At 36.9% G+C, this 11493-nt stretch overlaps 1 protein-coding gene across 6 annotated transcripts in view; it reads right to left on the bottom strand.

The window, feature by feature from the left end:
- Nucleotides 1-6304: 6304 nt before the first annotated feature.
- Nucleotides 6305-11493, bottom strand: part of LOC118898148 (sodium channel protein type 2 subunit alpha) — a 149388-nt gene continuing 144199 nt past the window's right edge. For all 6 annotated transcript variants that reach the window (XM_036858135.1, XM_036858137.1, XM_036858139.1 and 3 more), the window contains one exon: nt 6305-10362. In XM_036858135.1, the coding sequence (XP_036714030.1) occupies nt 9167-10362 (1196 nt within the window). In that variant the 3' untranslated portion in view covers nt 6305-9166. The remainder of the gene's footprint in view (nt 10363-11493) is intronic.

Here is an 11493-nt window from a genome sequence, read left to right as displayed (position 1 = left end):
AACCCTGTCTTGTGTGAGCGAAAAACAGACGCCCTCAGGCGACCTACACGCAGAGGCGGGTCCAAATCCAAAGCTGAAACCCGAGAGCTGTGCGAACAAAGAAGAGAAAGGGAAATTTCTCCCAGCAGCCTCAGAAGCAGCGGATTAAAGCTCCACAAACTATTTGATGTACCTGCATCTGTGGAATACCTGAATAGACAATGAATCATCCCAAATTGAGGAGGTGGACTTTGGGAGCAAGATATATTATTTTTTCCCCTTTTCCTCTTTTTGTGAGTGTGTATGTGTATGCTTCTGTGTGAGATTTTGTCTGTATAGCTTTGCTTTCACCATTTGTCCTAGGGTTCGGTCCGTCCATTTTTTGTTTTTTTTCTTACTTAAAATTTTTTTTTCTTTTTTTCTTAATAATTATTTTTTATTTTAATAACTTTATTTTATTTTATCTTACTTTCTTTTATTTTATCCTCTTTCTTTTTTTTCTTTCTATTTTTTCTCCCTTTTATTCTGAGCCGTGTGGATGAAAGGCTCTTGGTGCACCAGCCAGGCATCAGGGCTGTGCCTCTGAGGTGGGAGAGCCAACTTCAGGACACTGGTCCACAAGAGACCTCCCAGCTCCACGTAATACCAAATGGCGAAAATCTCCCAGAGATCTCCATCTCAACACCAAGACCCAGCTTCACTCAACGACCAGCAAGCTATAGTGCTATGCCAAACAACTAGCAAGACAGGAATACAGCCCCATCCATTAGCAGAGAGGCTGCCTAAAATCATAATAAGGCCACAGACACCCCAAAACACACCACCAGACATGGACCTACCCACCAGAAAGACAAGATCCAGCCTCATCCACCAGAACACAGGCACTAGTCCCCTCCACCAGGAAGCCTACACAACCCACTGGACCAACCTTAGCCACTGGGGACAGATACCAAAAACAACAGGAACTACGAACCTGCAGCCTGCGAAAAGGAGACCCCAAACAAGGTAAGATAAGCAAAATGGGAAGACAGAAAAACACACAGCAGATGAAGGAGCAAGGTAAAAACACACTAGACCTAACCAATGAAGAGGAAATAGGCAGTCCGCCTGAAAAAGAATTCAGAATAATGATAGTAAAGATGATCCAAAATCGTGGAAGTAGAATAGACAAAATGCAAGAAACATTTAACAAGGACCTAGAAGAACTAAAGAGGAAGCAAGCAATGATGAAAAACACAATAAATGAAATTAAAAATACTCTAGAAGGGATCAATAGCAGAATAACTGAGGCAGAAGAACGGATAAGTGACCTGGAAGATAAAATAGTGGAAATAACTACTGCAGAGCAGAATAAAGAAAAAAGAATGAAAAGAACTGAGGACAGTCTCAGAGACCTCTGGAACAACATTAAACACACCAACATTCGAATTATAGGGGTCCCAGAAGAAGAAGAGAAAAAGAAAGGGACTGAGAAAATATTTGAAGAGATTATAGTTGAAAACTTCCCTAATATGGGAAAAGAAATAGTTAATCAAGTCCTGGAAGCACAGAGGACATACAGGATAAATCCAAGGAGAAACACGCCAAGACACATATTAATCAAACTATCAAAAATTAAATACAAAGGAAAAATATTAAAAGCAGCAAGGGAAAAACAACAAATTACACACAAGGGAATCCCCATAAGGTTAACAGCTGATCTTTCAGCAGAAACTCTGCAAGCCAGAAGGGAGTGGCAGGATATACTTAAAGTGATGAAGGAGAAAAACCTACAACCACGATTATTCTACCCAGCAAGGATCTCATTCAGATTTGATGGAGAAATTAAAACCTTTATAGACAAGCAAAAGCTGAGAGAGTTCAGCACCACCAAATCAACTTTACAACAAATGCTAAAGGAACTTCTCTAGGCAAGAAACACAAGAGAAGGAAAACACCTACAATAACAAACCCAAAACATTTAAGAAAATGGGAATAGGAACATACATATCAATAATTACCTTAAATGTAAATGGATTAAATGCTCCAACCAAAAGACACAGACTGGCTGAATGGATACAAAAACAAGACCCATATATAGGCTGTCTACAAGAGACCCACTTCAGACCTAGAGACACATACGGACTGAAAGTGAGGGGATGGAAAAAGATATTCCATGCAAATGGAAATCAAAAGAAAGCTGGAGTAGCAATTCTCATATAAGACAAAATAGACTTTAAAATAAAGACTATTAGAAGAGACAAAGAAGGACACTATATAATGATCAAGGGATCGAACCAAGAGGAAGGTATAACAATTGTAAATATTTATGCACCCAACATAGGAGCACCTCAATGCATAAGGCAAATCCTAACAGCCATAAAAGGGGAAATCGACAGTAACACAATCATAGTAGGGGACTTTAACACCCCACTTTCACCAATGGACAGATCATCCAAAATGAAAATAAATAAGGAAACACAAGCTTTAAATGATACATTAAACAAGATGGACTTAATTGATATTTATAGGACATTCCACCCAAAAACAACAGAATACACATTTTTCTCAAGTGCTCATGGAACATTCTCCAGGATAGATCATATCTTGGGTCACAAATCAAGCCTTGGTAAATTTAAGAAAATTGAAATCATATCAAGTATCTTTTCCAACCACAATGCTATGAGACTAGATATCAATTACAGGAAAAGATCTGTAAAAAATACAAACACATGGAGGCTACACAATACACTACTTAATAACGAAGTGGTCACTGAAGAAATCAAAGGGGAAATCAAAAAATACCTAGAAACAAATGACAATGGAGACACAATGACCCAAAACCTATGGGATGCAGCAAAATCAGTTCTAAGAGGGAAGTTTATAGCAATACAAGCTTACCTCAAGAAACAGGAAACATCTCGAATAAACAACCTAACCTTGCACCTAAAGCAATTAGAGAAAGAAGAACAAAAAGACCCCAAAGTAAGCAAAAGGAAAGAAATCATAAAGATCAGATCAGAAATAAATGAAAAAGAAATGAAGGAAACAATAGCAAAGATCAATAAAACTAAAAGGTGGTTCTTTGAGAAGATAAACAAAATTGATAAACCATTAGCCAGACTCATCAAGAAAAAAAGGGAGAAGACTCAAATCAATAGAATTAGAAATGAAAAAGGAGAAGTAACAACTGACACTGCAGAAATACAAACGACCATGAGAGATTACTACAAGCAACTCTATGCCAATAAAGTGGGCAACCTGGAAGAAATGGACAAATTCTTAGAAATGCACAACCAGCCAAGACTGAACCAGGAAGAAACAGAAAATATGAACAGACCAATCACAAGCAATGAAATTGAAACTGTGATTAAAAATCTTCCAACAAACAAAAGCCCAGGACCAGATGGCTTCACAGGCGAATTCTATCAAACATTTAGAGAAGAGCTAACACCTATCCTTCTCAAACTCTTCCAAAATATTGCAGAGTTAGGAACACTCCCCAACTCATTCTACGAGGCCACCATCACCCCGATACCAAAACCAGACAAAGATGTCACAAAGAAAGAAAACTACAGGCCAATATCACTGATGAACATACATGCAAAAATCCTCAACAAAATACTAGCAAACAGAATCCAACAGCACATTAAAAGGATCATACACCATGATCAAGTGGGGTTATTCCAGAAATGCAAGGATTCTTCAATATATGCAAATCAATCAACGTGATACACCATATTAACAAGTTGAAGGATAAAAACCATATGATCATCTCAATAGATGCAGAGAAAGCTCTCGACAAAATTCAACACCCATTTATGATAAAAGCCCTGCAGAAAGTAAGCATAGAGGGAACTTTCCTCAACATAATAAAGGTCATATATGACAAACCCACAGCCAGTGTTGTCCTCAATGGTGAAAAACTGAAACCATTTCCTCTAAGATCAGGAACAAGACAAGGTTGCCCACTCTCACCACTATTATTCAACATAGTTTTGGAAGTTTTAGCCACAGCAATCAGAGAAGAAAAAGAAATAAAAGGAATCCAAATCAGAAAAGAAGTAAAGCTGTCACTGTTTGCAGATGACATGATACTATACATAGAGAATCCTAAACATGCTACCTGAAAACTACTAGAGCTAATCAATGAATTTGGTAAAGTAGCAGGATACAAAATTAATGCACAGAAATCTCTTGCATTCCTATACACTAATGATGAAAAATCTGAAAGTGAAATTAAGAAAACACTCCCATTTACCATTGCAACAAAAAGAATAAAATACCTAAGAATAAACCTACCTAAGGAGACAAAAGATCTGTATGCAGAAAATTATAAGACACTGATGAAAGAAATTAAAGATGATACAAATCGATGGAGAGATATACCATGTTCTTGGATTGGAAGAATCAACATTGTGAAAATGACTCTACTACCCAAAGCAATCTACAGATTCAATGCAATCCCTATCAAACTACCACTGGCATTTTTCACAGAACTAGAACAAAAAATTTCACAATTTGTATGGAAACACAAAAGACCCCGAATAGCCAAAGCAATCTTGAGAAAGAAAAACGGAGCTGGAGGAATCAGGCTCCCTGACTTCAGACTATACTACAAAGCTACAGTAATCAAGACAGTATGGTACTGGCACAAAAACAGAAATATAGATCAATGGAACAGGATAGAAAGCTCAGAGATAAACCCACGCACATATGGTCACCTTATCTTTGATAAAGGAGGCAAGCATATATAGTGGAGAAAAGACAGTCTCCTCAATAAGTGGTGCCAGGAAAACTGGACAGGTACATGTAACAGTATGAAATTAGAACACTCCCTAACACCATACACAAAAATAAACTCAAAATGGATTAAAGACCTAAATGTAAGGCCAGACACTATCAAACTCTTAGAGGAAAACATAGGCAGAAGACTCTATGACATAAATCACAGCAAGATCCTTTTTGACCCAGCTCCTAGAGAAATGGAAATAAAAACAAAAATAAACAAATGGGACTTAATGAAACTTAAAAGCTTTTGCACAGCAAAGGAAACCATAAACAAGACCAAAAGACAACCCACAGAATGGGAGAAAATATTTGCAAATGAAGAAACTGACAAAGGATTAATCTCCAAAATTTACAAGCAGCTCAAGCAGCTCAATAACAAAAAAACAAACAACCCAATCCAAAAATGGGCAGAAGACCTAAATAAACATTTCTCCAAAGAAGATATACAGATTGCTAACAAACACATGAAAGAATGCTCAACATCATTAATCATTAGAGAAATGCAAATCAAAACTACAATGAGATATCATCTCACACCGGTCAGAATGGCCATCATCAAAAAATCTAGAAACAATAATGCTGGAGAGGGTGTGGAGAAAAGGGAACCCTCTTGCACTGTTGGTGGGAATGTAAATTGATACAGCCACTATGGAGAACAGTATGGAGGGTCCTTAAAGAACTAAAAGTAGAACTACCATACGACCCAGAAATCCCACTACTGGGCATATACCCTGAGAAAACCATAATTCAAAAAGAGTCATGTACCAAAATGTTCATTGCAGCTCTATTTACAATAGCCAGGACATGGAAGCAACCTAAATGTCCATCATCAGATGAATGGATAAAGAAGATGTGGCACATATATACAATGGAATATTACTCAGCCATAAAAAGAAATGAAATGGAGTTATTTGTAGTGAAGTGGATGGAGTTAGAGTCTGTCATACAGAGTGAAGTAAGTCAGAAAGAGAAGAACAAATCCCGTATGCTAACACATATATATGGAATCTAAGGGGAAAAAAAATGGTCATGAAGAACCTAGTGGCAAGACGGGAATAAAGACACAGACCTACTAGAGAATGGACTTGAGGATATGGGGAGGGGGAAGGGTAAGATGTGACAAAGTGAGAGAGTGGCATGGACATATATACACTACCAAACGTAAAACAGATAGCTAGTGGGAAGCAACCGCATAGCACAGGGAGATCAGCTCTGGGCTTTGTGACCACCTAGAGGGGTGGGATAGGGAGGGTAGGAGGGAGGTAGATGCAAGAGGGAAGAGATATGGGAACTTATGTATATGTATAACTGATTCACTTTGTTATAAAGCAGAAACTAACACACCATTGTAAAGCAATTATACTCCAATAAATATGTTAAAAAAAAAAAATTGGATGCTTAAGTTTCATCCCTAGAGATATGAATTCAATTGGTCTGCTTTTGGTTCAAACATTGGCATTTATTAAAGCTTCTCAGGTATTTCTAATAGGTAATCAGAACTGAAAAACATTTCAAACTTCTCATAATTAAATGGAAAAACCAAATCTGTGTCATTTGGGGAATTTTGTTTATATATTATAAAGAGTGAGATCTAAGCTCACTTGGAATTTTTGCTTCCAAAATTATAGAAATGAATATGAAGATATTATATGAACTTTTTCTAGTGCAGCAGATTATTAGGGGCCTAAGTGTACAGATCTGTTGTCTACAGACTATAATAAACAAGAGATTTGGTGAACAGAAAAGAAAAAATGAGAATATCCTTAATCAAAAATACTGAGAGCCCAAGGAAGTGATGGAAAAGTATATAGAAAGTACATCAAGAATACATAGGGAAGGAACCAAAATGGAAAAGAGAATAACAAAACAAAACAAAGCAGTAGGTAGACGGGAAGGAGAAAGGATGCACAACTTAAAATGCTAGTCAATTTTTTATTAATTTTTGTAATTTTCCACTGCTCTATCCAATACCATATCTAGGTTTTGGGCCAATATTAAAACTAGATATCCAGTACATTCTTCTTAATTAATTTCCATTAAATGAAAAAATTTAAAGATGAATTATTATATTCAATGTGTATTTTTACATTTTTTCTGACAGATCATTTTACATGATAGAAATTTACCTTTAAATGGCATTTCAAAGATAGAAACAAAGACAGAACAATTAAATACAAAAACAAAAGCAAAAACTTTATTCTTTTGGCTTGACTGTAATGTGGTTTACCGTTCTTTATGGTCATAGCATTTTCCTGCATGCATTTCACCAACATACTACAAGTCAATAGCTTTAGTGTAAAGAATCTACATTTAATGTTGCTTGTGAAAGAAACACAAAATGTTTTGCTGTAACTGGTAATATAATTTCACTTATATAATTTTTGTTGAAAAGAAAAGCTTGGACCTCATATCATATCTGATAAAGTTCTAATGCCATATGGGTCAGTAAGAATAAGATCTACCTGTGTGAACAAACACTGGAAAAGACTGATGATTTACTGAATAAAAGGACTAGGTGGAAACATCTGATTCAAGCGATGCCAAGAATATCAACTGATCGTTACTTAAGCCTCTTTTGATGATAAGGCATCACTATTTGAAAGCAAATAAATGCTGGACTCAGTCTGAGATTTGTTTCACATTGAAATGTGTGCAAAGTTTACTGTACTAATAAAAAAAAAGCAGGAACCTACATTGCATGTTAGTCTTTGTTTCTTATTTTGTGAAGTGCTTTAATTTAAAAGTGCTAGGAACAGAAACTAACAGTAGTGACTGTGACATCAACCTGAAGATACTTTTAATTTCTCATTTTATGTACAAAAAGCTGAAAAATAAAATAAAATGAACTTTGTACAGTATTTATATTTTCTTAGAAAACTCTAACCATATATTTTCAACAGAATTAAGCAGCTTGCAACATGTTTGTACATCGGGCTTTTTACCGTAGAGTATTCAATTAAGATTGGAAGGATAAAAACCAAGAAGCTCTTTATTGTTTGCTGCAACCTATTGCTTAATGACATGAAGAATGAGGTCTTGATAGAGCAATTTGCTTCACTTTACCACTGACATATATGGCTTCCCATATTAGACTTCTGGACAGTGGAAGGAATAAGATGCAGCAGCAGAGGCAAGATAAACATGCAGCAGTGACAGCTTCAAACTATAATGGAACCAATTACATCATATTACCTGTTGAAAGCTTGCAAACTATACTTACTGTGGTACGTATTTGATGCAATAAATACTGTGCTTAAGTCATCATTTTTGTTTGCTCAAACATGCACCACTGGGTAAAATTACTATTTACAAAGCAGACTTTTATTTTTTAAATTGACATGTACTATGTCAACCTTACCAAGAGCAGAAGATGGCTAAACAATACTGCAGGAAAAAGCAGAATCAACTTTATAAAGTGATGGGGGGGGGATGCTTTTTGGTCAATTCAGGTTTTAGAAAGGACTGATAGGATATTTTTATTTTATGCCAAAGGACACTTATCAAAAATGTTATAGTCATGCTGTCAGGACTCTGAATGACTATGTAATGGTGTGTGTGTGTGTGTGTGTGTGTGTGTGTGTGTGTGTGGTGTGTGTATACATATATATGTATATACACGCACATATACATATATACATATATACAGGTACATGTAATGGATTATGAAAAAATAAAACAACTTTTTAATGCTTGTGAATTCTGTGAAACATTTACAGGCACAGTAAAATTTTTCTGGATGAGACACCTTAAAAACATGAATAGCTATTTAAGCACCTCAAAAATCTAAAAACATCCTGACACAAGAAGTAAACTCTTTCCTTTTGTGATGTGATTTCTTTTCATGTGAGAATGAGAAGTGCAGCATGCCTTCATTTAAAATATATCCAGTTATGCAGTAGAGAAACATAGAATTTCTTACCTTTACTCCCTCTCCCCAAACATAAACCCATTTACAAAAATAGTCACATATAATAGTAAACAACCTGTGGATTAAAAAGAAAGTGATAAATTCACAGCATACATTTCATAAAAATGTGGCAGGTGTGGCAGTTAGAACATAAACAGTGGTGACAATTACTGTTATCAAGTGTCACGTGCTGAATTTACATAAAAATGTAACTTCCCTCCCCCCTTTAAATTGGTTCCTAGAGTCTGAGTAGCCATTACTCTCTGCTCTTCAGCAGTGTCAGCTGGTTGTGAACACAGAAACCTCCTGTCGATGTTGTTTCTCTGGTTTGTTGAGTCTCAGTTTGCTGACCAGAGGCCCCTGTCTTGTTATAGGCACTGACCTTAAGTATACAGTTGTAAAAACAGTCAGTTTGGCATTGACCTCCTGTGGGAGTCCTGTTGACACAAACACATCACCATCACGGGCTGTAAACAATTGATCACAAAATGGAATATTCTTTGTTTCTTTTTACTTTTTACTTTCCCTGATATCTTTCCCTTTGTCTTCCTTTTCTGATTTGTCTTTTTCAAATTTTTCTTTTTCCGGTTTGGTCACACTGTCATAGGAAGGTGGAGACGTGGTAGAAGGTGTCACATCGGTTTTCTCTGGAGTTGAATTCTCATTTAGTTTATCAATGAGGATATCTTCTTTGATGGGTGTTCCATCACCTTCTTTACCTTTGTCTTTCTTATATATACATGAAACTTTCTTAACTTTTTGCTTCAAGAGGTAGCGTCTATAAGCCCTCTGGATAACAATAGCAGACACCTCCTCTTGTTTGCGTTTCAAAGTGGTTGTAATGGGCTCATAGGAGACTTTGGAGGGGTTCGATGCCATGAATCTCTCTTCCATCTGTATTCGAAGGGCATCCATCTCTCCACTCTCACCCAAAACACGCTTTGTAAAGGCAAATAAAATGTCGAGGCAGTGGATCCTGTCCCCACTGACCATGGGCAGATCCATAGCAATGAGCTGGACTTTGTTTGGTTTTGCTATGAGAAGAGGAGGATCCAGGGCAGCTGCAAAATCAGAGAGTTTGGAGAACTCTATGAATTGGGTGGCATCGGGATCAAACTTCTCCCAGACCTCATAGAACATCTCAAAGTCATCCTCACTCAGGGGCTCTGCGCTTTCTTCAGTAGCAACACTGAAGTTCTCCAGAATGACAGCGATATACATGTTCACCACGACCAGGAATGATATGATGATGTAACTGACAAAAAAGAAGATCCCCACAGATGGGTTCCCACAATCTCCCTTAACTGAGCTGCCAGGGTGATCTTTTTCAGGGTCACAGTCTGGAGGTCCACTATTCAGAATAGGTGCTAGCAATCCATCCCAGCCAGCAGAGGTGGTAATCTGGAACAGGCAGATCATGCTGTTGCCAAAGGTCTCGAAGTTGAACATGTCATCAATTCCAACCTCCCTCTTAACATAGGCGAAGTTGGACATTCCAAAGATGGCGTAGATGAACATGACCAGGAAGAGCAGGAGGCCGATGTTAAACAACGCAGGAAGGGACATCATCAAAGCAAAGAGCAGCGTGCGGATCCCCTTGGCCCCTTTGATCAGACGCAGGATTCGGCCAATCCTGGCAAGACGGATCACTCGGAACAGGGTAGGGGACACAAAATATTTCTCTATCAGCTCAGCCAGAAACATACCTATGGAAAGCCAAGATAAAACAAAAATAAGGTTATACTTAATGGCAGCAGATGAAAATTTACATTTCTAAGATAAGCACTAACTAGTTTTACAAAATGTGGACATGAGAATTAGGGGTACACACACACACACACACACACACATTTACATACACACAATCTGCAATATTTGTTTAGCAAAATGAAACTGGTATGTTTAGTGTTATAACATTAACACCTTTATACTAACTGAAAGTATTAATGGTCATTTTTCCTGGTTCAAGAAAAGCATCTATAAAGGACACAATGTATATGGCAGCCAAGCACAGAAATTTAAGAAATTTATGTTTCTTAAATACTAGTTCTAGTGTTTGTATAAGATTTAATGGATAAAGCATATGATTTTTGGATCAGGAATATGAGAGTTCTTATTCTTCTGAGATGGTTTTGATCCATTTTATTTGGGAGGTGGCAGAACAACGTACTGGAGACAATCCAGGCTTTCAAGACAGACATACTTGGGACTGAATCCTGGCAATGATTTTATGCATTGCTAAATGGTGATAATAGCTACTTTTGTTGTCGTTGTTAGGCTTAACATTTACTAAGTCTTTTCTTTGTGCTAGGCACAGTGCTAAGTGCATTTACTTTCATAATCTCATTTAATCTTCACAACACCACTTCACAAAAATATTCCTTGGAAAGCTAAGGATTGGAAAGGTGAGGTAACTTGCCATAGGTCAGAGCTGGTAAGTAGTGAAAATAGGGAAGCGCTCGGTCAGGTCTGTATGACCCAGGAGTCTCACCCCTTAATCACTGTATTATCCTGCATATCACAGTCGTCAGGATCAAATGGAATGCTACCTTGTCTTTCTATTTAACCAGCGAAAGTGTATAAATAGTGGAATACTATTTTTCTCTCTATGTATATGTTCTCTTTCCTCAAACAAGCAGAACCTTACCTCTAGCACCTGATTTAATGTCCTACACACAAACACTTAATATGTATTGATGAAATGAATTTGCTTTGAATTTTTGAACAAAATGTGTACTTGTGAAAAAGAATATTACACACCATAGAAAACTATCTGAACCCAAAGATAACATGAAGCTTGTATGAGTGTGAATATATATAAACACACAACATGATAT

Source organism: Balaenoptera musculus, chromosome 7, assembly GCF_009873245.2.
Source record: "Balaenoptera musculus isolate JJ_BM4_2016_0621 chromosome 7, mBalMus1.pri.v3, whole genome shotgun sequence".
Classification (NCBI taxonomy): domain Eukaryota; kingdom Metazoa; phylum Chordata; class Mammalia; order Artiodactyla; family Balaenopteridae; genus Balaenoptera; species Balaenoptera musculus.
This window is presented reverse-complemented; position numbering and strand designations above follow the sequence as displayed.